Source organism: Cokeromyces recurvatus, assembly GCF_025118155.1.
Source record: "Cokeromyces recurvatus strain NRRL 2243 chromosome Unknown BX663scaffold_25, whole genome shotgun sequence".
Classification (NCBI taxonomy): Eukaryota; Fungi; Mucoromycota; class Mucoromycetes; order Mucorales; family Mucoraceae; genus Cokeromyces; species Cokeromyces recurvatus.
This window is the reverse complement of record NW_026251411.1, coordinates 288,643-315,506: the sequence shown is the minus strand read 5'-3', so window position 1 is coordinate 315,506 and position 26,864 is coordinate 288,643. Positions and strand designations below refer to the sequence as shown.

The following is a 26,864-nucleotide window of genomic DNA, read 5'->3' as shown; positions in this document are numbered from 1 at the left end:
AGAAGGTTACTGAAATTCGGTTTCTTTTTTTTTTTTTTCTGGACTGATCAGAGCTAATAATCGAACCAATTAGACTAAAAAACCAAATTGTGCAAAAAAATATCTGAGGAGGTCAATGATAATTTGCAATTTGACTTTAGTTCTATTCAGCGGTAAAACTGTTTATATAATTTATTTACTTATAGATGAAGAATTGGATACTTTTACTTTACATTTGAACTAGAAGTCGGATGAGGATCTTGCAAACAAGCTTTTATTAAATATTAAAAAAAAAACATAAATCTAATTAATCAATTCACTTGCTTGGTATTTGTGTTTGGTTTCTCATAAAAAAAATATATGCTGTTTTATCGAAGAATTTAATTTTTTTATATGTAGACACGTTTCAGAGAATTATTAGTTTGATTGAGCTGATGCTAAAGGATTATTTATTATATATTGTTCCTCACAGAATGAAAATGATAAAAGATACGCGCCAGAAGTTATTACTATTCAAAACGAAATTAGCCAAGCTTCAATATTAAAAATTATTCGATACTGTATTTTGGTTTATGAAATAGAAAAAATCTCTTGCCAACAGCTTTGATTATCTCTAGCTCTAAACTAAATGAAAGGGTTGAACTCAATAGAATTTTTGCAAGACTAGTAGAAATTTTTGATCATCAATAGAGAGATAATTGATTTTTATTATAATTCAGGAAAACTCAACAACGCAGCAAGAGTTTCTTCCTTTGGAACAGCTGTTAAACCAGAATTTTCCTTTTTCATTTCCATATCAACACGTTCTTCTTCTTTCAGGCATAAAAATAACGTAGCAATTAGTTCAAACATTTTTACCCAGTTAAAACGGTCACTCCAGTTTGTAGGGATAACTGCAGATCTCAATTCAACAAACTTCCATAATCGGTCTTCTTTCAAGTTCATTTTGGAGAGAGTGACTGTATCTTTGATTACTTGAACACCAAAAGTTTTTTTTCAAGGCTGTTTTGAATCGGCTATTCTTAAAATGACGAAGGATGTAACAAAACCATTGCATTCGACTAAGAGCTTCTATTGACTTTTTATTCTTTACTACAGATTCAGTGCGAAAAAAAAAGCTTTGTAGGAACTCGGAAAATGTAAAAGAGTATAAAATTAATATAATTAGAATTGACATATAGGATTACAAAAAAAAAAAAAAAAAAAAAAAAATGCAACTTGCCTTATTACATGTTCTTAATCAGAAAAGTTGCTAGGTCAATTAAACAGAACATCGGCGAGCCCCACCGTCACGTCACAAACGCTAGATGATTCTGCATACCAACCAAAAGTTACAGAGACCTCCCCCTCCCTTCCAGGACTGGCTTTTGTCTGGTTTAACAAGGACTGAGAGGGTGTTTCCCCTTGGATTTATAGGCTTTTAATTACTAGCAAAACTCATTACCACAGAACATCGGCGAGCCCCACCGTCACGTCACAAACGCTAGATGATTCTGCATACCAACCAAAAGTTACAGAGACCTCCCCCTCCCTTCCAGGACTGGCTTTTGTCTGGTTTAACAAGGACTGAAGAGGGTGTTTCCCTTTGGATTTATAGGCTTGGTAATGAAAAGAAAAAAAAAACACACACGTAGGGATTTTATTTAAATAAATCGCAATTTTTTTACCCCACTACGTCATATGTTTTATTTAATGACCGCTTAGAGTTATAGCATTCAGGTACATACTTTTTTTTTTTTGAGAGCTTGTTGCAGGGGTTTTATTTAATTAAATCGTAATTTTTTTACCCTACTACGTCATATGTTTTATTTAATGATCGCTTAGAGCTGTAGCATTCAGGTACATATTTTTTTTTTTGAGAGCTTGTTGCAGGCACTGGAGATAATTACCTAATTTCACCATGGTGAAATTATAGGGATTTTAGTGCTTTTTCCACAAATTCCCTATAATCGGAGTAGTAATGCTACCAAAAATTGACAATTGTCAAATTAACCATCTTTACCATAAATTCCCATGGTTAAATTAACCATCTTTACCATGGGGAATTTATATTATTATAACTCTCACCATGGTGAATCTATGATGAAATTACAACATTTACCATGGTATAGACCTACTTTACCACTTTTTAATTTACGGATAGAGCATTTATTGGCTTGATCCTTTATATTTTTAGTATATGAGCATCGTTTATATCCTTTTATGGGTCATTTATTTAAATTCAACACTTCTTTATTTGTTGTGTTTATAATATATTTCATGCCTCTTTGAAATTCAGATGGCAATAGAGCTTGATTTATTCCCAAAAACGTTAGATTAATTTTTTCAATAAATGAAATTTCTTTAGATTATTATTTTTTTTTAATAAATGCTTAATAAAAGCTTTATGAATTTAACAACGTAATAATTATTAGACTATTTATTAACTAAAACTTAAAAAGCAACAGAAAATAGATAGTCGAATATGTATAAAGAACAAAATAAATACAAAACAATTCAAAACTGACAGAAACAGATATTTATTAAACTATTATTCTTTCAATAAATTATATATAATTGTATAAGCATAATTGCAAGGTTAACAATTGCCATTTCTTATTCATTAATATTGCATTGTATGAATTGTCATCAGGTGATTTGTTAGCATTCTAGCTTTATGTTTCAAAAAACAAAATATAATAAATAATAAATTAATTAATAAAAGGCTGTCTTTGCTAAGCAGCAGCTTATATTAAGGGCTTTATTAAATTATTTTGTTTACAATATTTAACCTCCTGGAATTATATTATTTTTTTTTTCATATAACACTTTTTATAATATTTAATTTTAACGGTATACAATGTTTAAAAAATCAAATGGTGACGAAGGTGGTGGTGAAGATGGTATTAATGCTGCTGCTGCTGCTGCTGATGACGATGACGATGATGATGATGATGATGATGATGATGATCGTAATTTTACATTGCTTATTTTGGTAATATTAATTACTTGCAAAAAAAAAAAAAAAAAAAAAAAAAAAAAAAAAAAAAAAAAAAAAGGAAGAATCGAATTTAGCCAGTTAAATTAATTAAACTGTAGAAATTTCGTTATTTAAAAATTATCGTGCAAAAAATTTACCAAAAATTGTGGAATGTAATGTACAAAATAAACAAAAAGAACTTTAAACGTTAATATCTCCATGAATTCTTGACCAAATCTAACAAAAAAAAAATAGTTTTAAAATGAGGAAATTGAGCAATTTCGAATGGTGTAAAAATAATTATAAAAAGTTCATTTTCCAAAAAGTTGTGGTAAAAGTAGTACTTTCACATGGGGAATTTTAGTACTTCTACCAAGGGGAATGTATGGTGATATTTGCAATTATTTGCAGTGTTACCCTACTACGTCATATGTTTTATTTAATGATCGCTTAGAACTATAGCATTCAGGTACATACTTTTTTTTTTTTTTTTTTTTTTTTGAGAGCTTGTTGCGTCTTTGGATTTCTATTTTTTAATTAATAAACCTTGAACAATGACCAAGCCAAAACTACCGCGTACCATTTCAAGAAATTATGTGATACCAGAGGCGATAAGACATGAGCTAGAGTTTGAGCCCTATATTCTTAACGGTCCCATAGGTAAAATCTGTGACCCATTGGAACACGTTAATACAATCCCTGTCAAAACTCTTTCTGAACTTGATCTTAAGCACTTTTACAATAACTTGATTCAAGGGTTATATTCGCTAGCCACTAGACACAAAAATGATATTGATTTAAATCAAGTTACCAAGGAATATCTCAAAGAAGTTTATAAATACTGTTCCAAAAAACCTTTTCAAAAGAAATTAATTCTAAAAGCGAATACTGTTTTAAAAGAGAATGAAGAGTATTTAAATAACATCAAGATAAAAAAAGCAAAGAAGAGAACAGCGCAAGAAGCCGAACTTTTAGGTGTAGACATGACACACACTTCTATCAAACAGTATAGGTCAGAAGTATTAATTGATATCTCCAATGCCAGACAAAGTGAGCAAGCTACATCACGTAGTTCACACAAAACAAGTTTATCAAGTACTCAATATGAATTACACGAACCTAGTGCAAAATGCATAATTATGGAAAAGAACCAAAAAAGATTTATTTTAAATTCAACATTATCATGCTTATCAACACCGCACAAACCCAAAATTCAAAAAGTAGATAGAAAAACCATAGCTGATTTATGTTCTTTAGGGATCGAGTCTCTCGAGAATGATGATAACTATAAGGATACAGATACAATGAAGGAATTTAAGGAAAACTGTAAAATGCAGGAGGAAAACAAATCATTGTCAAAAATCAATAATATCCTGGATTTTCTGGATGACGTCCTGAACTATGACTTTACTGAATTCCCATGTAGAATTTGGAGCCATTTGATTCACAAGTCAATAGATACCAACACTAAATATCTTGCCAATATTATATCATACACTTTAACAGACTTTCATTGTAATTGTAAACAGCCAATGGTCCTCAACAGCAACCATGAGAGAACTCCATTTGTTGAATATGTCATACCCATGTTTAAATACCTATCTAAAGAAACCGGTATGCTTGATTTCTCGTGGTGTGAAAAGCTAGTTCAAACTCAAAAATACGCACAAATCTCTGAAGTTGATTATGAATCAAGAAGTACAGATGCGAAATATGCTGATGGTCTTGGAAAAGCCAATAACTCCGAAGTTCTGTTTATTGAATCTTCCAGTGGTTTACTACAAGAGAATATTAGTCATACTCTTGAAGACACCTTAAAGCTCTTAGTCGAATGCAATGGTGCACTTTGTTACATCCTTCGTCATTTTAAGAATAGCCGATTCAAAACAGCCTTGAAAAAATCAACTTTTGGTGTTCAAGTAATCAAAGATACAGTCACTCTCTCCAAAATGAACTTGAAAGAAGACCGATTATGGAAGTTTGTTGAATTGAGATCTGCAGTTATCCCTACAAACTGGAGTGACCGTTTTAACTGGGTAAAAATGTTTGAACTAATTGCTACGTTATTTTTATGCCTGAAAGAAGAAGAACGTGTTGATATGGAAATGAAAAAGGAAAATTCTGGTTTAACAGCTGTTCCAAAGGAAGAAACTCTTGCTGCGTTGTTGAGTTTTCCTGAATTATAATAAAAATCAATTATCTCTCTATTGATGATCAAAAATTTCTACTAGTCTTGCAAAAATTCTATTGAGCTCAAACATTTATATTGGCCAAACAAAAATGTCTATTATTATTTTCCCAAAATCCTATTTCCAAACCCAAAGCACTGTATTATAAACATACCCTACCCTTGGTACAAAACTTGTAAACTGGCTATGTAATTCTGAATCTAGTATCTATTGATATATCTTGCTTTTCCTCTTCCCTTCTCTTTCTTTTTTACCCTTTTGCCTATCAAAAGGTTTTTTAGTACACTTTTTTCCTTTCTCGAACTGATCCGGGCAATCCAATACTGCCAGTATTATGTGCTCACATGGGTTGTTTAAATTTTTGTTATAAATAAAATAATTCTTAATCGTATTATAAACCATACATGAACTTGATTACTACTTCCGTAATGAATTTCTTCCTGATCCTGTCGATCCTGGTCTCAAGCTGTTAAATTGGTTATCCAAGTAATAGTGTGTGTCTTCCTGGTCACTTTGGTCTTATTTGTATTTAAATTGTTTCTTCTCACTTTTTTTTTGCTTTTTCCTCCTTATATTTTCTCTTAATTCCAAAATAATGCTCTTTTTTTTTTTCCTTCTTGTCCTTTAGGAAGGTTTTTATTCTTATTTCCCTCTATAACTGGCTCTGGCAATATTGCGCATTTATTTCGTTACTTCATGCTCATTGCCAAAAAATTTAAATTAAAATAATAATAAACCCATAATTTAATCGTATTATAAACCAGAGACTCAAGACGCTGTGATCGGCTTGTCATATAATACGCTAGTACCACAAGTGGATTCATTGGATTTTTTTTTTCTTTCATGTGCTCTTTGATAGAAGTTAGATGAGATAAAATACAAGATTTGGTCTAGTATTTACAGTTAATTTCCAACAAATGTGTGCGATTGCTATTTATATCAAATTGCTGTTCAAAATTAATATTTAAAAAAAAAAAAAAAAAAAAAAAACTCTTTCACTACGATAACTAGCGCAACGGGCAATATATTATATAACGATCAAATACGTAGGTGTGATGTTGAATTAGTCTTGACATGAATTTCTGATCTACACAATTTTATATTTTAATGAATATTGGGACTGACATGCTTGTTACTTCAGTTTTTTGACACAATAAATACGTCAGATTTGTTTCATCTGATCATTCTGTTTGTACTGAATAATAACGTCTAATTGGTCGATTTTAATCTTATCGAGATATATATTCATTGTTTGTGCTGTGATCAGTCCCAGAAAAAAAAGGCAAATCAGAAAGCCCGATTTTCAGTAACCTTTTATCCGATTTACTTTTACCTTCTAATTTTTTTTGTATTTCCAAACGCGAAACACTGTATAGAAGAAAGCCTTCAATATCAAAAATAAAATATTTTATATAACATAGTAGTCATCTCGATTAAGGAGTTACACATTCGGATAAAAAAAAAAAAAAAAAAAAAAAAACTTTATTCTTATACAATAAAATGTATTTATTCTGATTTATATTCTACAGAAACTCATCATTTTGCTAGTAAGAAAATATTGAGGGGAAATATTTTTTTTTCTTTTAAATTTTGAAATTAGGAACAATAACAAATGTATAATGTTATCATTTTTATAGATCAATACACCTAAAAAAAATGCTCTTTTCGAGTGTAAAAGCTTGTCATAACATAATATTAATATAATAACAACGGTCTGGCTAATGGAAGAATAAAATAGAATTGAAGAACATGGATAATAATAAAAGAAAGGAAGGGAATGAAGAACAAGGTGAAACTGCTAAAGAAAAAAAAAAAAAAAAAAAAAAAAAACTCCTATAATATTCACCTCTTATCTTATCTTAAAAGAGAAAAAGATAGAGCCGACAAATTATTTAAGAGGTCATTATAATTAGGAATAAGACTCTGTTTATCAAATTATTTATCTGTTGGTAAAATATCTTAAAAAAAAAAAAAAAAAGAACAACGAATTTCAACCTCAAATTCATTTCGCTAAAAGAATTTCCAAATTGTCTCAGGTTACAAGTTCAGCTTTCTGCTGGTAGCTGTCTATCAAATTCTGTAATTATAAAATAAAAAAAATGATCGTCTTGTGTTTCATTTTATAATATCTAAAAAACCATCTTATCTGATTTTTTATTTTTTTTTTATTTTTTCATTTTTTATTTAATTTGAATTAAGATGTATAAAATAAAATAAAATAATAAGTAGTAAATAAAAAATAAAGACAAACAAAGCAACTAAATGTATAATGATAAATAGTATTAGAGTAGTAAAAGGGAAAGTATAAGTGAGAGGAGAGAAGAGGAGAGGAGTGGGGGAAGAAGGGTTATAATGATATAATTTTAGACTCGACGTTGAATACATTCAATATATAAATCAAACATCTTCATCCGTTAAAATATGGTTTGAATCAAACGAATTTTTTTTTTAAATCATCACATAATTGATCCAAGTCAATATTTGGGCAATAACTCTTGACGTCTTGATTCACTTGATAAACTCGTCGATTGGCCCCTTTAGCATTTTTTAAGACATGAATCACTTTTTTTTTACATGGTTTTTCATTCTCGGTGCACATTTCAAAAAGGGGTCATTGCTATTACGATGTTGTTCAAAGAGAGCTTGCATTTGCTCAGAAAATAATGGATCCAAGTCGGCAGTAGTATGAAAGGGTTCAAGACGTTATTATAGTAGTATCTAACAAACCATCTGTTCCAAATATGCTGAAAATGATGAATCATTTATCATTGAAAAGCTATTATCCATGGCGATTGGTGCTGTATTTAATAAAGGTAACTGATAATCTGTTAAGAATAAATTATTATCTTTGCCATGGAATAGGTCAGATGTGGGTGTTTGGCTTGCAAAAGTAAAATTAGGTATTGTTGATGTTGTTGCTACTGTTGCTGCTGCTGCTGCTGCTGTTGTTGTTGTTGTTGTTTGTCGTTGTTGTTGTTACAGCGTTTGAAGTGAGGCAATCTGTATTTGAGGATTCAGAGTCAAACATAGCTGAACTCAAGCTCTCTGAAAAATGACAACAACAATCGTTATTATTAGCACATGTATCAGATACAGAGAAAGTGGTAGTAGCTTCAGATAAAGGTGAGGATGATAACTCAGAAATATCCTCTTGTGATATTATGTTCACTTGCTCATCATGAATAACAGGTTGTATATTCATTGTATTCGTCGTTACTTGTAACTCTTCCTCTGTTTTAAACATTTCCTTCTTACGTCATTCCCTAACGTTTTATGAGGAATTCAAATGTAAACTTTGCATCCTTCAGAATATAATTTTCTTCCTTTAATCTTTCATTTTCCTTTTTCAAACGAGCATTCTCTCTTGAAAGTTCCTTTTCACGCTTTTCCTTAGCTGCCTTTAATTCTGTATTTGTGCCTGCAATTCATTTACAAATTGTTTTTACGTTCTCTAAAAGCTCTTGGGCTGCACGGTTCTGTGCTTTTCTTTTTAATTTAGGGTCAGTGGTAACTCCTATACAAAAAAAAAAAAAAAAAAAAAAAAAAAAAAGTTAAGTTTCAGATATTGAAAAGATGATATTATACTCATACATCAGAAGATTCCACCATAGGCTTTCGTCCAGGTTTCTTTGGTTTTTTAATGGTAGAAGCTATGAAAAAAAAAAAAAAAAAGCTCAGTTTAAATCACAGATCGGGCAATTCGGTTTTAATTTTTGTTTGTTTTTTGTTAATTAAATACCCGCTGAAGTAGGTTTTTTTTTATTGTCTTTGCTGTATAAAATAAAGTAACTTCTATTAGAAATATACGATTGAAGTAAAATATGTTTATATGTTTACTTTTTCTTGTTATTTTTCTCTTTGTCTTTGGAACAGAATCACTGCTCCACTCAAATGAATCATCCGAACTTAAAGAGTCTGTATAAAACTTGAATTTGCATATCAGATAAGATAATATAAAGATTAAAAAAAAATATAAAGAAAAAAAAAAGATTAAAAAAAATAAACAAAATGGAATCTTATAGTTGTATTTATATATTTTATCCATTAAATCAATCTTGTTTCGCTTCTTATTATGAATGTGAAATTTTATTTTAATTGGGGAAAATAAAGCGCAGACATAAATTACAGGTTTAAAACCAACAACAAGAAGCATAATAATTGATTAAAAAAAAAAATAAATAAATAAATAAAAAGAGTGGTATATACATATTTATTTATATATGTGTATGTGTTGTGTATGTGTTTATCCTTTTTTTTTTGGTTTGTTTATTTTGGTCATCTTTGCTTCTCCTGAAGATAACCACTACTACTAACATAAAAATCTTCTTCTTCAGTATATTAGAATAACGAGATGTTAGTTGTTCTTCCTTTCGTTTCCCACTTTTTGTTTTATAACACAACTGACCTTCCTCATATAAGATGTTATTTCATTATCATTATCACCATATTATATTGTTCTAACTGAGAAGATGTACAAGGAGAAGACCTTTGCTCTGATATAGAGGATACATTTCTTTCCTTCTTCTTCTTCTTCTTCGTTTTCTTCTGAATAAAAACCTACAGAGAATGATCCTGTAGTAGTCGTCATAGAAGACCTCCATGAACGTCTATTATTATCAACAGCAGCAGCAGCGTAATAGAATGATTGTTTACTTGTTGGTGATATCACACAATCATCAGGCAATATACTCCTACTCCATAATTATTCGATAGTCGTCTCACTCTTTTATTATTAATATTACTACTATTACTATTACTATTATTATTATGATTCACAGTAGAATTCTGGGTTAAGAGAAGCGAACGTCGTTTAGCACGATATTCTGATGGACGGATTGTTTTCTCCATATTATTATCATCGCTGTTCAAATAATGGCATTGTTACTGTTGTAGATGGTAAGGTATTGGATGATGATGGTAATAATGTGGGAGATAAAGTGATTGGATGATGATTATTATTAGTAGTAGTAGTAGACGATAATGATGGTATACTGTCTACTGAAGAAGATTTCCTTTCAACATCCTCGAAATAAGATGATAATGATGATGATGACATTGTTGTTGTTGTTGATGTTGCTGTGCTGCTGTCTCTCTTCACTATTATTGAGCTCAATATATTCATATGATGAATTGCATTTCTTACTTTTAAACTTTTTATATATTGTACAGAGTAAGAATACATAAGTAGACCATAGAAATGCAGCTGCTAATATCAAATTGACATAAGTTGACGGATCTTTAATATAAAATCGCATATAACGAATCCAACCCACATTGGATCCCATCAATAAAATTCCTCCACAAATCGATAAAAGAGATGCTAATAATCCTGTAACAAGTGTAATGGATGCGAAAATAAACTTGTGTCTACATTTCTTTGATAATGACTTGGTGTTGATAAAAGTGTGTTATCATTGTCATCGTCATCATCATCTATTAAATTAGTTGTATCTGTATGTGGTTGAAACATTCGATGGGGTAAATTATCAGCTGGTGATTTACGAAATATAATTTGAATAAGCGAGCTATGGCTCCGATAATGAATAAATAACCTAACATAGTGTGTACTTCTGCAGTAAGGATCATCTGTTTGAGTTAATCCTCTAACAATAGCTATTATAGCAGACAAAATATATATATATATCAATATATGTATAAGTTTCTAAAAATATGACTACCTCTGCCTGTTAAACATATAATAAAGGCATTTATTATGTTCTTTCTCTAAGAGCTGGAATCCATGTTTGTACACTTAAACTAATTGAAAACACACCACCTGTAAACCATAATAGACCTAAAGATTGCCCGCCATTCCGATCCTATAATAGGTGTATCTAAATATAAAATAGAATAAGTAAGCATATCATTGTCAAGAATGAGGATCAAATATATATATATATACCAGCCAAAAATAAACTAATAAATCCCCAGAAGGTGATAATGATGCCTTCATAATATTCTGGAGTAGAAGGACGCGGTATATGGATAATAGAAAGCAGATGTAGTAAGATGAGGGTTCCATAGACAAGGAAACCTGTTCCCATAGTAACTGGCATGATACATGAGGCTGGATGATAGCTGCTGTCGTCATGACTATCACTCGGGCAACTCTCTGTAAATAAAAGAGCAGTATAACTTAGATAACTTACGGCTGCCAACAAAATAAGCCATGCCAATGCTAAATCAACCCATTTTGGTATATTTTTTTTAAAATAAATTATCCGTCGTTTAAATCGATAGATTGAAACTAGTATTTGAGTGAATACAAGAAAGAATAATGAAACAAAGACAATCATAAAGATGCCTTTTTGTAGTTGCCGCAAAGTGATAATGAAAAATCCAGAAATAAATCCGATCAAAGCAAATAATATAAAGATACTTTGAATGTATATCTTCTGTCTTCGTAGTTGTTGTGTTAATAATAAAGGATGACAGCCGAGAAATGCAATAACCATAGATATATAATGTATGATGACAATAGATTGTTTAAAAAGTACATGAGTTGGAAATGACTGAATAGACAATGTGTCCATTATTTTTTTTTTGATCTCTTTTTAAATGTTAATATAATACTACAATGACGATATGTATGTATGTATGTATGTATGTATGTATGTATGTATGTGTATACGTGTTAATAATATATAATGAAAGGAAAGAATAGTAGTAATTAATAGATTTAATACAATATAAACATATATAAAAAGAATTAAAAGGAGGAAGGGGAAATTTCATTTGAAACCATAAATTAAAACTATAATTTGAATCTCCGCACAACAACTAACCCTGTTCTGACCTTCTTTTAGATATTATAATGCGTCTGTATGCTATTGATAACCAACTTAATAATAATACATGTATACTATGTCTTATTATTAAATATTACATAATATATTATAAACAAATCAAAAACCAATTTATTTTCTTTAATATAAATAGATCTAACCAATAATAAGCTTATTGTCCGAGAAGTTATATTCTAATTTATTACACAAAAAAAAACTAAGTTACAAGTATTCAAATATCACTAATTATAAAACTTACCGGGAATTTCAAGGTTGAGTGGAGCAGGACCCTTACGAATACGACCAGAGATATCATAGTGAGAACCATGACAAGGACAGTACCATCCACCATAATCACCAGCTTCACCAATAGGTACACAACCCCTAATATATAATGTAAGTTTAGTTTCTATTCTCTCTCTCTATCTCTTTGTTTTTTTTCCTCTCTTCTTCTTCCTCTTTACTTACAAATGGGTACAGACACCCAACATAACAAGCCATTCAGGATCCTTTACTCTTTCAACATCTTGTTGAGGATCACGCAGTTCTTGAATGTTAACTTCATTAGCCTCAGAAATTTCAGATTGAGTACGATGACGAATAAAAACAGGCTTTCCTCTCCATTTAATCGTCACATTCTTTCCCTCAGGGATCGAGGCCAAATCAACTTCGACCTTAGCCAAGGCCAAGACATCAGCAGAAGCAGACATGTTGGCCAAAAAATCAGATACAGTTGCTTGTGCACCAGCAGCAGAAATTAAGCCAGTAGCACCAATCATCATGTATGAAAAGTTACGGCTAGCTTCTCCACTTGTCTTGTCCTTTTTATATTTGGAGAAGTCGGGAATGGAAGTAGTATGGTTACGACGTAATTGGAAATCATTAATAGTTCCAACTATATATATATATATATAAATTATAAAACTTAGTTTGTTTTTTTTTTTCAATGGCATAATACGTTTTTATAATAAGATACCATTAACAGTTGATCTATTAACTAAACCGCCAGCAGATCGATGCTTAATAGGTGTACTGAACAAGGGTTGACTGTTGTGAACTTCTTGTTGCTCATCTTCTTTGCTGGAAGAAAGGCTAAAAACTCGTTTCAATGCAGTTGCAGAGGCAGGAACATTTGTATAAGAACGGTTAGCAATGGCAGATGCGAATGAACGTGACAATGAGGCCATGTTCGTTATTATATAATAAATAAGAGTGGGGAGATAATAAGTTAAAAAAAAACAAAAAAAAAGAATAAAATGCGGGGCTTCAAGAGTAATGTATATAGGCAGTACAATAACTTTACCCCTCCCTTCAGCCCCACCCTCGATATTTTTTATTATTATTATTTTTATTATTATTTTTTACGAGTGAAAATCAATATCCGAACTGATGACGTATATTCTACGCGGAAATTAAATTATTTCGATATTTTTACCCACATCATATTCGAGCTATTTAAAATACTTTGACATTTCAAGTAGTAAAATTGAGTCATAATATTTTCTAAAACGGCAAGAAAATTTTAGCATCCATTTTCTTTTATTAATGAGGTGATTGATTCTTCGGGGCTTTTAGTAAGGAGAAGAAATTTGTGACTAATAATAATAACAAGTTTAGCCTAATACTTTAAAAGTAAAATGATTGAATAACTAATAAAACTCATGAAGCTGCCCATAACGGAATAGTACATAACAAGCTTTTTTTTTTTTTTTTTTTTTTTTTTTTTTTTTTTTTTTTTTTCAAATTTCATTCTAAGCACTCAGGGAGCCTGTACTACAGACGAAAAAGAAAGAAAAAAAAAGTCTAAGTCTGGTTACTACCCCCGCAAATCTTTCCTTTTTTTAATTTTTTTTTTCTTTTTGTAGAATAGTGTTTTTTTTTTTGTTTTTTTTCTCTCTCTCTCTGCTTTACTTGTAAATAATATAACTGCCTCATATAACAGAATAAAAGAAATAGAACAATGGCATTCCGATTTAATTGGCCTGAATTTGACAATGAATTTTATAAAGAAGCAAAATCACAATTAGAAACGGCCATGAACAAAGGAAATAAACCTTCTGTAATTGTTGATCATATTACAGTAAAAGAATTACATATGGGCACAAAGGTAAATTATCTTTGTAAAAATATATGAAGAAAAAAATTTTTTTTTGTTCTCTCTTAATGAATGTTTTTATTAGCCTCCAGAATTAGAAATATTAGAAATTGGAGAACTTGTGAATGACAAATTCAGAGGTATTTTCAAGTTAAAATATGCTGGTGATGCCTATATAGAGATAAAAACAAAAGTTCAAGTAAAGTGACTTTATTTTTTTTTTATCTTCATAACATGACTCATAATTTATCCTTTTCCTCTCTAGGCAAATCCAATGCATGCAAAAACATCTGAACTACCACGCCATTCTAGGCCAAGCGTATTGGCCGCTGATCAACCACTCGTAGTTCCTATGGTCCTTCGTATTAGTGATCTTAAATTACGAGGTATTGTGGTATTGGTTGTTTCAAAGACAAAAGGAGTGACACTTGTATTTAAAAATGATCCACTTGAAAGTATTCGTATCAGTTCTACATTTGATTCTATCTCAATCCTGCGTGACTTTTTACAACGACAAATTGAAGCACAATTAAGGAATATGCTACAAGAAGATTTACCAGTCATGATTCATAACTTGAGTTTAAAATATATTCAATTAGAAGAAGAAAAGAAGAGAAAGAAAGAGCAAGAAGAACGTCAATTAAAATTATTGCAACAGCAAGAAGAGAGACCTTCTTCTATCTGTTTATCAGAACCTTGTTTACGTCGTGCCTTTTCAGTTTCATCATCGTCTTTTATGCGAGTTAGATCAAATACATTTTCTAGTCATAATGATCTTAGTTTACCAGAATTAGATTTTAGTCAAACAAGTAGTTTATATACACCAAGTTTAATGACAGATGATGGCTATGATACTCATTTTATGGATGATTATTTATCCTCAAGTTCTACTATCATGACTCCTACAATAACTGATTTTTCAACAGATAATCTATGTTATTATCATCCTGAATTGAATAAAAAGCCAACAGCACCAATAACTGTGGCTAATTTATTTACACATAATCGACAGTTTATAACACCTCAATTAGGCTATACAGTTTCTATACCATCACAAGAAGACAGCATAAGTCAACTAGAGGCACCTTGTTATTATGAAGAAACATCAATAGCAGAAGAAGAAATTTCGGAATTTACATCGTTCTCTTTTCATACTCAAGACAATAATGATACTGATTATTTTTTCACAGAAGAAGAAAAGACAGTTATTTTGAAACCATTTGAAAATCGAATGGTGCGACAATTATCACAATTAACTACAGTGAATTATACCTTATCTCCTTTAACTGACACTATCTCACACTTTACTTTCCGTAGTTTACCCTATAGAAATCCCTTAACAATACCTCTTCCTTTCGACATAAAAAAGTGCCAAAGAGACGAGTTACTCGATTAAATATCGTTGCTCCTCGTTTTTAAAATTAATTTGTATATTTTCTTTTACTTGCTTTGTGTATAGATTCCTTTTCCCTTTATGTGTGTGTGTGTTTTTCTGTTTCATATATATATAAACAAATTAATCCTTTATTTTATATTAATAAATATATAGTTATGATTTATATATATATGTGTGTGTATACATACATATTTATATGATATTTATTATTTACAATAATTCTTTAAAATCATCTAACATACTTCCAACAGAAGAGGAGCCCTGTTCATCATCAGTAGTATGATGACTACCTGCTACCATGAGCGGGCTCTTATGATTGGAGAAACACTTCGACTTAATGGTTTAATAACTCTATTATTACTACTACTATTATCAGGACCTGGAGACCCTCCTGCTGTCCTGTTTTGTTCTTCCTTGGGCAAATAACCATGACCGAGTAACCACCAGAGGATAGCCTCATAACAAAAGACAAATTGACGATGCGTTTGAACCATACTCATTCGTTGCTCTCTAAAGCGACAGACCGTCTCCCAGATCAAGTCATGCATGGAGGTCTGATTTGTGAAAATGTCTCGTTCATGCCAGAGTCGTTGAATCATCGTATCAATCACACAAAAGGTGCCTGAACGACCGCAACCTGCAGAACAATGAACAATCATGGGTCCCTCCGTTTCATGTGCTTTATCTGCTAAATGAACGACTTGAAGGAGACCTAAAGGTCTATCTGGTGTACCAAAATCGGTCCATCCCATATATTGAAGCTGTGTGATTTCTCTGGTTAATGATGATGATGACAGACTTAACTTTCGAATGATGATACATTCATCTTCATGAACTCGTTTGTCATTTAGATTATGAACCGCTTGTTTTGATTCAGATAAGAGAGTCACTGTTAATGAACCATACGTTTGTGGTATACCCAGAGTAGATGGCCAATAGCGATGACATTTGATCTACAATGATAGAAATGTGAATCAAGATGATGATGATGATGATTCATTATTTTTATTTCATTTTATTATTATTATTATTCATTACCTTATTCATTTCCATTTCTTGAGTTAGCATGACGATGACGGATGAGTTTTCATCCCAAACCATTCGCCAAAAGTCATTATAAGTAGTAGGTAACGGTCCCTGAGTAGAGATGTAAGGACGTTGACAAATTAAATCTGTTGCTGTTGCTGAATTATTCATGGTATAAACAGAGGTCTCACTTAAGAGCCCCTTTTGTTCAAGTTCAAGTTCTTGTTTACTATTATTTCTACTAGGAGTGGAAGATCGAATATCTTGTTTAATGCTAGCAAATTGTATACGATTGGCATTAATGTAGTCATCCTTATTATTTTTTAATTTAACTCTTGAATATTCTATACATGCGTGCAAGTTATATAAATATAAAAATAGGTGATATTATTATTATTATTATTTGTCATACCGTATGGCCAAATATTTGTATATCGATTTAATGCACCTTTTTCCATACTTGAAGCTATACTAAAAGGGAAGGGTCGATCATTATGCTGAGTATGATATTTCATGATAGTTGACAGCCGAGTTTGCTCTATACGTTCCAACTTCTATATAATAGAATACCATGATGTCATACATGTTAGTGATACATTAAATATTCAAACTTTTACATTTATTTATTTATTTTATTTTTTTTTTTTTTTTTTTTTTTTTTTTTTTTACCTCGTACATTTCAGCTAACTTTTTTGGACCATTATCAAGCTTTATCATTTCTCTTAACCAAATAGGTAAAATAAAGTTACCTTGAGCATCTACAGTACTACCAGCCAAACCATACCTTGGATGATAACAGGGAGGACTACTACTATTGATAGTTGGATGATGATGATGATTATTTTTAATGACACCGTCTTTATGATGAAGACCTGGAGGTAATCGAATATGAAAACGTTCTTGTAATGGACCATGAGATAATTCCAAATTTTGACGAATATTAGTAAAGAATGGATTAACGACAGTAGTTTTATTCGATGTAGGCAATACGATATGTGTAGGAGGAGGAAGAGGAAGAGGAAGAGCCATGATTTTATTTGATGGAACGAGTTCATTTGACTTGATCCTTTTACTTCGTTCTGATTCTAAAGGGGCAGATTCACATTGCTCAGTATATAAATGACTAAAAGTATCTAATCCACCTATAATATTATTTTGTAGCCTATTTAATACGATATATATATATATATATAATATTGATTTCAATTACCTTGCAAGTAATTTAATGGACCCTTGTAGCCAGCTTGTCGTAATTTTGATCCCAACAAAATAGCAGTTGCAGAGTTACCAGAATCACTAGGTTTTGAAGAAGCATGATCATAAAAGATAATATGGGTAGCAGTCTTATGAAATTGCATGAACCGATCAGCGGCCTCTCTTGAAACAATAGACTCCGCTATTTTTTCTAATGTGTAAGAAGGTCGTTTTAACAAGACAGAAGGAATAGAAATATTAATTGCAGTACGAATTCGACACTTTGAATAATAAGAAAATGATCTAACATCAATGATCAATAATTTTAATGATGATTTCAAGAGTTCATTGACTGCATCACTCTCTATAGGAGCTAAATCCTCGAGAATATATTGATAAAGTCTAAAAGATGGAGGTAATGTCTTTTTAGACCAGCCTGTAGAAGAAGTATGAAGTTGACGAGTTTGAAGTGCATTCATAAATTCTCGAGAAATAGCTTCACTTGCTGCTGTATTTATTGTGTTACTATTTGCTGTTGCTGTTGCTGTTGCTGATGTTGTTGCTGCTGTTGCTGATGCTGTTGCTGCAATTGGGAATCCATTGTTATTCGTTGATGTTATTGTATTATTAATAAAAGGTGAATTATGTGCTGATGTATTCGAATCATTATCACTTAAATATCTTGTAGGCGATTCAAATGTAATACTCATTTTTCTTAATGTCAAAAATTTATTGTTAATAATAATAATAATAATAAAATAGAAAGAAAGAAAAAAGAGAAAAAGAAATAACAATAATAATAAATCCGAATTTATCTAAAAAGTTAATAAATGTATTTTTTTTTTTTTTATTTTTATTTTTTTTATTTTTATTTTTTATTTTTTTTTTTTTTTTTTTTAGACCAAAATAATGAGATTTTCACTTGTCTTTATCCAAGTAATATAGCGTCATTTGTTACAAATTTGGAAACACCCGAGGAGTCTGGGCTACAAAAAAAATAGGAATTTACTATAAAGGGTATGGCAGCTGAGATTGACCATCGACAATTTCATTATATTACAGATCATGGTTTGTTTATTTAATGCAGAACTTAAAAAAAAAAAATAAATTTATCAAATTATGTAATAGTTGATCCAATAATAATCTAATGTTGAGTATATAAATATATCGCTTATAGACCACAAGTTATTTATTAACAAGTACTAAAATTACGTAATTATACATTAAATGTCAATTATTATAATTTATCATATATAATGTTTATACATGGTATGTTTATATTGAACGAAGACGTTGAAATTGATCTCGGTTATTTTTAAAGAGCCTTTCATTGTTTCCGGATCTCTATCAAGAGATTCATTTAAATCATCAGTAATGATATCAGTATAGCCTTCATCAGCAAACTTCCAATATTCAATCAAGTAATGGATTACGTTATCATTCAAATATTTTCCTAAGGGGAAAGTATAAGATCTTTCTTTGGGATGATCAGAACGACGTAAGAGGATTGACTCTGAAGCAGGTCTATGTCGAAAACGATTATCCCTTTGAATACGTTTTAAATAGTCGATTATCTCTTCTGACTTGACCTTTTCATATCGAATGTCTTCTTTGGCGTGTAAACCTTCACTAATGGCTTTAGCGAGTCGATCCGCTGTGGTTGTTTTATCATTAGGGGTAAATTGGAATAGGGTCTTGTTCTTTTTTCTTAATTCTTGGATACAATTCTGTCCAAATTGAGAATTCGTCGTATCTTTCTTATAAGGGGAAGAAGAAAGATAATAGACAGCATCAACAAGATCCATTAAATTAATTGACCCCCATTTACTATCCTTATTCACAGATAACTTGATTTTGTTTTCATCTTCTATCATTGGACCATAATAATAAAAGAATTGATGCCATAAAGTAGAACGAAAGATACAGTAACAATCTTTATTAAAGTATTTAGGCATCATTTGTTCAAGCATATAGTATTGTTTCAAGTTTGGAAATGGATTACTTTTTTCGTCAAGATCTGAAAGATGATCCAAGCCAATACTATATATAAAAAGATAGATTTAGTATAGATTCAAAAAAAAAAATTTTTTTTCTTCTTTTTTTCGTGATACTTTACAATGAAAACATGGACACATATTGAACACCTTCTTCTTTAGCACAACGAAACACCATTTCTCCAATCTTTAAACGTTCTTCGTGATCACTAGGAAGATACATAAGAAAGGCCACTTGTCTTAGAATCGGACGAAGCTCGTTTTCATCTTTTTCATCCTTTATTTCAATAATCTTTCCTCCTAATATTTCTAATTCTTCTAGACCTTCTCGGTTTTGACATAGCAATCGAAATTCAGTAGCGATATGACTTGTTAACTTTTTACGATTCCATTCTTCAAGGAAACGATAAGCAAGAGCATAACCAAGTAAAGTATCCACTTTTGTAATCACAATAACGTCTTTCATTTTATTTGTTAAAACGGATATATATATATATATATATAAAAAGAATATGTGTATATGAATATATATTTTCTTGACTCAACGTTCTCTTTATATATAGACGGTCTATAATGGATGAATAATCAAGTACTATATTTGATTATTACCTCCTTTTTATCCTAAATAAATCACATATCTTGGAAATATCTTGTTCTATGATTCACCATAGAAACTAATAAACAGGTTCGATGCTATTATGCTTTATTAGAGAAAATTCAATTTCAGCATTTTTATATTTGAATTTTTTTTTTTTTTTTTCACACACACACACACTCTCTCTCTCTACCTTTCTCTTTCTTTCTTTTTTTTTAACCAGTAAACCTGTTTATATGTCACTTTTATCAAAAGTTACACGCTGTATGAGAACTATTGCTCCTTTGGAGCTTGCAGAAACTTCTTGGATAATGTTGGTGTCTTGGTTGGTAAATTCACCAAAAAAAAAAAAAAAAAAAAAAAATTGATCGATTCAAATCTATAATTTCTTTTATATATACATGTATATAAATCTAGAGCCTCCTTTTCCTTCACCAAGCAAAATTAAGTTTTATTAACCATTGATTTAACTCCTCAAGTTTTGGAAGAAAGCACTTGCTGATCCCAAGGTTTTTTTTTTTTTTATTATTATTATTATAAAATATACATTAATATTATATAATGTAAATACTCATCTAATACCTCCTGTATGTTAGATTGGTACCATCGTGTCCTATCATCCACCTATTTTTAGGGCTATGAAACGATTAACTTTAGACGATGTTAAACAAGATATTGTCTTGAAAGCTATTGCACGTGGTGTTGGAATTTATTCTCCTCATACAGCATGTGACAATTGTGTTAATGGAGGTATAGAAGTTAGTCTATTGAATAGTATAAGAGAGAGAGAGACATGTGATTTACATATTATTTAGTCAATGATTGGTTAGCAAGTGGTCTTGGTAAAGGTCACTGTAAACCCATCACACCCGCTCTAGACCCCCCTGAAGGTCAAGAAGATTCAGGTTCAGGTCGTTTATTTACTTTTGATGAACCCACACAATTAATGACTATAGTAGAGCGCGTCAAAAAATTAATTGGTTTACCCTACTGTAAAGTATATAATATGTGTGTCATAGAATAAAAGCTGTATTATATTCATATTTCCCTATATTTATAGTACGTTTAGCCACACTTGAAAAGGAAAGATTAATCAAGACAGTAGCTATTTGTGCCGGCTCAGGTTCTTCTGTTCTTGGACCAGTTAAAGCTGATCTTTATTTTACAGGTGAAATGGGACATCATGATGTATTAGCTGCTTTAGCACAAAATACAAGTGTTATTTTATGTAAGAAGAATAGTTATTTTATACAGAGCTTTTTTTTTTTTTTTTTTTTTTTTTTTTTTTACTTGAAACAAACTGAATGATTATTTTAGGTGAACATTCAAATACTGAACGTGGCTATCTGTCAGCTGTATTAAAACCTGCTTTAGAAGAACAATTAAAGAATGAAAAGACAACAGAAGGTGAATCAATAGAAGTGATTGTTTCTAAAACAGATAAAATCCTCTTGAGATTATTTAAATAAATAAATAAATAAATCCCCTTTTTTTTATTTTTTTTATTTATTTCTATTATTTTTATTATTTATTTATATTTTGAACTAATAATTTTAGCAATGGTTTGGAGTTGAATATTATTTGTGCCCTCATAAATGGAACCAATTTTAGCATCACGATAGAATTTTTCAACACCCGTTTCACGTACAAAGCCATTACCACCCATCCATTCAACGGCATAAGAACTTGCCTTTTCAGCCACCTTAGCAGCAAGCCATTTAGCCATAGCAGCTTCCATCACAAACGGTTTACCTTCTTCCTTTAAACGTGCTGCATTATAAGTCAAGAGTTTAGCAGCTTCAATTTGAACCGCGACTTCAGCAAATTGATGTTGCATGGCTTGGAAGGAACCGATGGCTTGACCAAATTGTTTACGTTCCATCATATAAGGTAAAGCAATATCATAGGCGCCTTGAGCACAACCAATCATTTGTGCAGCAATACCAATTCTTCCTTCATTTAACGAATCAATCGCGTACTTATATCCTTCTCCAACTTTACCAAGGACATTTTCTTTAGGGATCTTGACATCATCAAAGTTTAAGACACATGTAGAAGAAGATCGAATACCGAGCTATTGAAAGAAAGAGAGAAAAGTAGCTGGTTTTAGAATTTATTTATCATGTATATGGTTAATATAAACACGACTTACCTTCTTTTCCTTCTTGCAATCTCAACTCCCCATTCCTTTTCAACGATAAAAGCTGTAATACCCTTATAACCTTTTGAAGGATCACTATCATTTAAAGAAAGAAATGAAAGAATAAGATGATCAAGTCTGACTCCCAACTTTTTTTTTTTTTTTTTTTTTTCATTTACACATTAGCAAAGATAACAAAGATACCAGCTTCAGCAGAGTTACTAATCCACATCTTTCCACCATTTAATACATAATGATCACCTTTATCTTCAGCACGTGTTTGAAGAGCAAAGGCATCAGAACCAGCACCTGCCTCAGAGATACAGAAACTACCTACAGTATCAGTAGCAAGACGAGTCAAGTATTTTTCTTTGAGTTCAGGAGAGGCCCATTTACGAATGACTGTATTGGTTAATGTGTTCTAATGATAACTATCAGTATCAGCTACACCTTCCCTATTACTTTTAACTTTAACAACAACAACACTTACATGAATATCACATAAAGCACTAATAGAAGGATCAATTTTAGCAAGTTCTTCAACAGTTAAAATAGCAGCTGTAAATGAACATTCTGCGCCACCATATTCACTAGGTGTCTCAAGACCCATTAACTAATATAATATCTATTAACTCGATTTTTTTTAAGAAAAATTATAATATACTTTACACCATTGTCAAACATAGATTGAATGATATCTTTATCCATCACTTCAGCTTCATCCATATCACGAACTTTAGGTTGAACTACTTCACGAGCAAATCTTGCAACTATAAAATAAATAAATCAATAAGACATACATATACACACACTCTCGCTCTTTATCTAAATATATATATATATACCAGTATCCTTAAGCATCAATTCTTCTTCAGTAAAGGATTGTAAAGAAGTAGGAGCTTCATGTGCAGTAGGAACAGAAAAAGTTAAAGCAGCATAATTACTAATAGATAGATCGCGTATTTATTTTTCAAGTATAAATCATAAATAAATAAATATATATATATATACATAGATAGATAGATAGATAGATATATTTATACATGACTCTATTTACCGCTTAGTAGCTTGACGGATAAGATGAGTAGCAGTTGGAGAACGAACAAGACGTTGAGTAAGCTTAAACATGATAAGATAAAAGAAGGAAAAAAAAAAAGAAACAAATAATAATAATAATAAAAAGACTATTTTTATATACACACAAATACAAGATCAAGACCTTTCCCACGATAAGAAGAAATCAGGGATAATTTTTTAAAGCCCTTTTCTCACACACACAAGCTGTCTTTTTTTTTTTTTGACTTAAATAAATCGTTGTACACACTTTTCTTTTTTTTTTTTGGTAAGTTTATTTGATGTTATTTTAATCTATTGTTCCTTAGTATCTTTGAACTGAAATCTGTTGTCGCTTTCATGCTTTCTTTTTTCTGTTGTGTTTTAAACTTTAATTCTACCATAATAGGAATATGACTATAAAAGGGGGGGTTAAAAGAAAAAAAAACATAAAAGTAGGGTGTGAGTAGAGTGATATTCTAATTGATAAACACACACACACACAATACTTACTCTGAAGGAAAGTGAGGATTAGGGAAACCAACTACTTTACTGATATAATCTTGATCAATAGAAGCTAATAATGAAATAGTATCTAATGTATAGGTTGTATACCAAATATAATCTAAAACGCCTTTAAATCCAGGCGTATAATTTGTAAAAGGTAATTCACCTATGTGACTATATGCACTCTTGAGTTGAAAGGGATGAGAGAGCCCCTCTGTGGTATATTTGCCATATGAATAATTTCCAAAATCTTGATGATCTTGTTGAATAGATCCTTTACTAAAGAATTCATAAACGCCTGATTCAGTAGAAGAATTAAAATCTCCGCAAATAACAGTAGGTAATAATGTATGTGTCGTTGTCGTATATTTGTGTGTAAACGTCTGTAGTTCATCCAAAAGGATACCTACTTGAACGAGTTTGACGTCTGAATCTGAGGGATCCCAATGAATATGTGAATTGGCTACAATCATACGTTTTTTGCTTTCTTTATCTTCCAATAATGTAAATACAGCAATATTGTCCTTATTCATGACTCGATTATAAATATCCGGTGCCTTTTTAAAGTCTGGTCTTTGAAGTGCCTTTTGATTATATTCAATCAATTCCTTTTCAATTAAACGAAACCTGAATGTATATTTACATGTAAAAAAAGAAAAAGATGCTTTTCGTATATTCCCTTTTTTTTTTTTGTTTAAACACACTATAGTCTTCACTTACTTTGTTGTCTTGTAAAATGTGGCACATCCATCTACTACACGTCTTTCACTTTCAGATACCATAATCTTTGCTCTCGTCTTTGGATAGAACACACTCTCGTAGTCTCCCATCTTTTAAAATGTTCCTTAAAAAAGTCTTCATATTGTCCCATTTCCATTTCCTAGAGTAGAGATTATAATAATAGGTTTTTTTTTTTTTTATTGTTATCATTTCTTTCTTCTTTCTCCTAATTACCTGAAGACAAATGACATCAGCGTTGTAACTCAATATTTCGGATACGAGTAATTCTTTACGATAATTCCAATTTAATGCCCATGATGGTGTGTAACCATAAGCTTGAGCTGTTGCATATTTCTGGCAAAGAATATTGTAACACAAGACAGTAAATTTATCTATTATTATATACAGCATGAGTAAGTAAGTAAGTAAGTAAGTGAATGTGTGTTATCATCAGATTTCCCTAACCTGGATCTTCTAACGTATCTCCTTCTATTAATAACCATTCTCTATGAGGAGGAGGTATACCAACTAGTAATAATAATAATAATTAGATGATATGCTCTCTTTCTTTCTTTCTTTCTTTTCACTTACCAGGTGCATTTTCTCGAAGTGATAGAATCAAAGCTTGAGTTCCATCCTTGATTAAAATCGTCTTCAAGTCAGCTTGAAGTGGATTGCCTTCTAATCCAAGTGTCTCTAATTGATACAAGTTACCTAGTTCATGAGGTAACGTCACGATCCGATTATCAAATAAGAGCAATTCCCTTAGATTATATAAAAGTCCAAGTTCAGGTGGAAGGAGGGTGAGGTTGTTGCCAGAGACATCCAGGGTCTTGAGTTGTGTTAATTGAGAGAGTTCAGGCATCAGATAGGTTAAATTATTATGGTTGAGATAGAGGCAAGTGAGGAAACGATAGGTATAAAGTGCACTTGAAATATTCTTCAATCCCATCCCGCCCAGGTCAAGTGAGGTCCAAACATGTTCTACCTCTTCTTCTTCTTCTTCTGTTCCCTTTATAAGATGATGTTGTCCCCCTCCTCTAGTAGCAACAGGTCGGTTAGGATCATTAGGATCCGTAATGGTAATGGTAGAGGAAACAGGTGTATTACGTGCCATAGCTGCTGCTGCACGAGCATGATGGTGAGGTGATGAAGATTGTCGAGAAATCTGAGCATAGCTTAATTGTCGAGCTAGATGAGGAGTAGCTGTGGTCGAAGATGGAGCAATAGCAACGGTCAAGTCATTAGATAAAGATTGTTGTTGTTGTTGCTGTTGCTGTTGTTGTTGTAAATGGGTGGGGTATCGATTATTGTTATTGTTATTATTATTATTATTATTATTATTATTAATTACCATGGGTAGTGGTATTGTTAGTTCCATACAATGACATTGCATAGTTACCAACAGATGGTGACGATGCAGGTGAGGTATTAAAAGGTGTAGGTCCATTAGTATACATTGGATGTAAAGTATGATTATAATAGTTATTGTTTAATGAACCATTCTCATCTTCTTTATCAAATAACATAATATGTATTTATAATAGTTGGTAAGGAAAAAAAAAGTTGTATATCGGTACTAATAATCAGCAGGAAATAGTATTCACTCTACTCAACGTACAATAACAGCAGATAATTGTCAGAGACACACACACACACACACACACACACGTACATCGTGACTTTATTTTTGAACAAAAAAATGACCTGAAGTTTTTTTTTTTTTTTTTTTTTTTTTTATTTTCACAAGTTGTATGCAAGAAATTGCTTTACTAGTGTAAACTATTTAGCATACATGGTTAAAGATATATAACAAGCTATATATATATATATATATATATATGTATACATAGCATTTAATACCAATTAATATTCTCTTCTCATTTTAACAAAAAAAAAACATTATTCATAAGGAAAGAAGAAATTTTCATAATCTTTTCAGAATTTAGAATTCTTTTTCGCTATAAATAAAATACAAACAACACTTATCTATATACATATAGATATATATAAAAGATCTCTATTGAACAATGTAAATAATTTTCTTTTGTTGTCGTTGTAAAGAAAGACTAGGATTAAGATCTTCAGTTTAATGTCAAGCATGATTAAATTCAACATAATAAAGAACGAATTGATGAAAAGTTAGAAAAAAAAACAAAGGGATGGAAGGTGTAAATATGTGTATAAAGCATAATTAGGAAGTGGAAATAGTAAAGAAAGAAAAAAAAACAT

At 30.9% G+C, this 26,864-nt stretch overlaps 13 protein-coding genes across 13 annotated transcripts; 5 read left to right on the top strand and 8 right to left on the bottom strand.

Moving 5' to 3' along the window:
- Nucleotides 1–289: 289 nt before the first annotated feature.
- Nucleotides 290–1,177, bottom strand: BX663DRAFT_518883 (uncharacterized protein). The gene has a single exon (XM_051528923.1). It carries the CDS (start codon nt 922–924, stop codon nt 688–690), a length of 237 nt encoding a protein of 78 aa, XP_051380172.1. The 5' UTR covers nt 925–1,177; the 3' UTR covers nt 290–687.
- A 1,641-nt stretch (nt 1,178–2,818) lies between these two features.
- BX663DRAFT_554355 (uncharacterized protein) lies at nt 2,819–3,143 on the top strand (the record flags this gene model as incomplete). The annotated part of the gene is made up of 2 exons (XM_051531521.1): nt 2,819–2,930; nt 3,058–3,143. 2 exons carry the CDS (start codon nt 2,819–2,821, stop codon nt 3,141–3,143), a joined length of 198 nt encoding a protein of 65 aa, XP_051380171.1.
- An 889-nt stretch (nt 3,144–4,032) lies between these two features.
- Nucleotides 4,033–4,467, top strand: BX663DRAFT_422200 (uncharacterized protein; the record flags this gene model as incomplete). Its single annotated transcript, XM_051522414.1, has 1 exon — nt 4,033–4,467. A coding segment is annotated over one exon (435 nt), but the record flags the coding sequence as incomplete, so codon positions are not given.
- On the top strand, nt 4,468–4,965 carry BX663DRAFT_423765 (uncharacterized protein; the record flags this gene model as incomplete). Its single annotated transcript, XM_051522426.1, has 1 exon — nt 4,468–4,965. A coding segment is annotated over one exon (498 nt), but the record flags the coding sequence as incomplete, so codon positions are not given.
- A 1,052-nt stretch (nt 4,966–6,017) lies between these two features.
- On the bottom strand, nt 6,018–6,218 carry BX663DRAFT_439840 (uncharacterized protein; the record flags this gene model as incomplete). The annotated part of the gene is given in 2 exon segments (XM_051523356.1): nt 6,018–6,117; nt 6,136–6,218. Coding segments are annotated over 2 exon segments (183 nt in total), but the record flags the coding sequence as incomplete, so codon positions are not given.
- Nucleotides 6,219–9,322: 3,104 nt separating this feature from the next.
- BX663DRAFT_518879 (uncharacterized protein) lies at nt 9,323–11,752 on the bottom strand. The gene is made up of 9 exons (XM_051528922.1): nt 11,030–11,752; nt 10,912–10,961; nt 10,806–10,851; nt 10,489–10,740; nt 10,182–10,456; nt 10,013–10,150; nt 9,797–9,969; nt 9,637–9,734; nt 9,323–9,449 (listed from the first exon to the last, which is right to left on the bottom strand). The coding sequence occupies exons 1-9, from the start codon at nt 11,658–11,660 to the stop codon at nt 9,403–9,405; spliced, it is 1,710 nt and encodes a 569-aa protein (XP_051380167.1). The 5' UTR covers nt 11,661–11,752; the 3' UTR covers nt 9,323–9,402.
- On the bottom strand, nt 11,712–13,216 carry BX663DRAFT_518874 (cytochrome b-c1 complex subunit Rieske). The gene is made up of 4 exons (XM_051528921.1): nt 12,889–13,216; nt 12,381–12,807; nt 12,172–12,296; nt 11,712–12,106 (listed from the first exon to the last, which is right to left on the bottom strand). The coding sequence occupies exons 1-4, from the start codon at nt 13,097–13,099 to the stop codon at nt 12,069–12,071; spliced, it is 801 nt and encodes a 266-aa protein (XP_051380166.1). The 5' UTR covers nt 13,100–13,216; the 3' UTR covers nt 11,712–12,068.
- A 656-nt stretch (nt 13,217–13,872) lies between these two features.
- BX663DRAFT_554351 (uncharacterized protein) lies at nt 13,873–15,403 on the top strand (the record flags this gene model as incomplete). Its single annotated transcript, XM_051531520.1, has 3 exons — nt 13,873–14,019; nt 14,093–14,206; nt 14,273–15,403. 3 exons carry the CDS (start codon nt 13,873–13,875, stop codon nt 15,401–15,403), a joined length of 1,392 nt encoding a protein of 463 aa, XP_051380165.1.
- Nucleotides 15,404–15,565: 162 nt separating this feature from the next.
- Nucleotides 15,566–18,159, bottom strand: BX663DRAFT_518869 (protein-tyrosine phosphatase-like protein). Its single transcript, XM_051528920.1, has 6 exons — nt 17,640–18,159; nt 17,099–17,571; nt 16,842–16,983; nt 16,442–16,773; nt 15,732–16,356; nt 15,566–15,696 (listed from the first exon to the last, which is right to left on the bottom strand). The coding sequence occupies exons 1-6, from the start codon at nt 18,100–18,102 to the stop codon at nt 15,614–15,616; spliced, it is 2,118 nt and encodes a 705-aa protein (XP_051380164.1). The 5' UTR covers nt 18,103–18,159; the 3' UTR covers nt 15,566–15,613.
- A 711-nt stretch (nt 18,160–18,870) lies between these two features.
- On the bottom strand, nt 18,871–20,083 carry BX663DRAFT_439964 (uncharacterized protein; the record flags this gene model as incomplete). The annotated part of the gene is made up of 2 exons (XM_051523366.1): nt 18,871–19,663; nt 19,740–20,083. The coding sequence occupies 2 exons, from the start codon at nt 20,081–20,083 to the stop codon at nt 18,871–18,873; spliced, it is 1,137 nt and encodes a 378-aa protein (XP_051380163.1).
- A 365-nt stretch (nt 20,084–20,448) lies between these two features.
- On the top strand, nt 20,449–21,716 carry BX663DRAFT_518861 (GTP cyclohydrolase 1 type 2/Nif3; the record flags this gene model as incomplete). The annotated part of the gene is made up of 6 exons (XM_051528919.1): nt 20,449–20,541; nt 20,692–20,721; nt 20,809–20,962; nt 21,028–21,204; nt 21,273–21,440; nt 21,530–21,716. 6 exons carry the CDS (start codon nt 20,449–20,451, stop codon nt 21,679–21,681), a joined length of 774 nt encoding a protein of 257 aa, XP_051380162.1. The 3' UTR covers nt 21,682–21,716.
- A 24-nt stretch (nt 21,717–21,740) lies between these two features.
- Nucleotides 21,741–23,480, bottom strand: BX663DRAFT_488652 (acyl-CoA dehydrogenase/oxidase; the record flags this gene model as incomplete). Its single annotated transcript, XM_051524833.1, has 6 exons — nt 21,741–22,286; nt 22,534–22,773; nt 22,843–22,965; nt 23,022–23,122; nt 23,198–23,295; nt 23,410–23,480. 6 exons carry the CDS (start codon nt 23,478–23,480, stop codon nt 21,741–21,743), a joined length of 1,179 nt encoding a protein of 392 aa, XP_051380161.1.
- A 157-nt stretch (nt 23,481–23,637) lies between these two features.
- Nucleotides 23,638–26,339, bottom strand: BX663DRAFT_518851 (Endonuclease/exonuclease/phosphatase). Its single transcript, XM_051528918.1, has 6 exons — nt 25,224–26,339; nt 25,098–25,160; nt 24,867–25,024; nt 24,633–24,742; nt 23,919–24,539; nt 23,638–23,822 (listed from the first exon to the last, which is right to left on the bottom strand). The coding sequence occupies exons 1-6, from the start codon at nt 25,987–25,989 to the stop codon at nt 23,711–23,713; spliced, it is 1,830 nt and encodes a 609-aa protein (XP_051380160.1). The 5' UTR covers nt 25,990–26,339; the 3' UTR covers nt 23,638–23,710.
- Nucleotides 26,340–26,864: the final 525 nt, after the last annotated feature.

Excerpts from the sequence above, each read along its gene's own strand:
- BX663DRAFT_518851 (XM_051528918.1), bottom strand. The coding sequence starts at position 25,989 with ATGGTAATTAATAATAATAATAATAATAATAATAATAACAATAACAAT. Across the intron at positions 25,161-25,223 it reads ACTTCGAGAAAATGCACCTG|TTGGTATACCTCCTCCTCAT; the intron begins GTAAGTGAAAAG and ends TATTATTACTAG. Across the intron at positions 24,743-24,866 it reads CTGATGTCATTTGTCTTCAG|ATGGGAGACTACGAGAGTGT; the intron begins GTAATTAGGAGA and ends ACATTTTAAAAG.
- BX663DRAFT_518874 (XM_051528921.1), bottom strand. The coding sequence starts at position 13,099 with ATGGCCTCATTGTCACGTTCATTCGCATCTGCCATTGCTAACCGTTCT. Across the intron at positions 12,297-12,380 it reads TTGGGTGTCTGTACCCATTT|GGGTTGTGTACCTATTGGTG; the intron begins GTAAGTAAAGAG and ends ATTATATATTAG. Across the intron at positions 12,107-12,171 it reads ACTCAACCTTGAAATTCCCG|AATATAACTTCTCGGACAAT; the intron begins GTAAGTTTTATA and ends GTAATAAATTAG.
- BX663DRAFT_518883 (XM_051528923.1), bottom strand. The coding sequence starts at position 924 with ATGAACTTGAAAGAAGACCGATTATGGAAGTTTGTTGAATTGAGATCT.
- BX663DRAFT_518879 (XM_051528922.1), bottom strand. The coding sequence starts at position 11,660 with ATGGACACATTGTCTATTCAGTCATTTCCAACTCATGTACTTTTTAAA. Across the intron at positions 10,741-10,805 it reads TATATGTTTAACAGGCAGAG|CTATTGTTAGAGGATTAACT; the intron begins GTAGTCATATTT and ends CTGCTATAATAG. Across the intron at positions 10,457-10,488 it reads TCAAAGAAATGTAGACACAA|GATTATTAGCATCTCTTTTA; the intron begins GTTTATTTTCGC and ends CACTTGTTACAG.
- BX663DRAFT_518869 (XM_051528920.1), bottom strand. The coding sequence starts at position 18,102 with ATGAATGCACTTCAAACTCGTCAACTTCATACTTCTTCTACAGGCTGG. Across the intron at positions 16,774-16,841 it reads TACAAATATTTGGCCATACG|AATATTCAAGAGTTAAATTA; the intron begins GTATGACAAATA and ends ACGCATGTATAG. Across the intron at positions 16,357-16,441 it reads AAGAAATGGAAATGAATAAG|ATCAAATGTCATCGCTATTG; the intron begins GTAATGAATAAT and ends CTATCATTGTAG.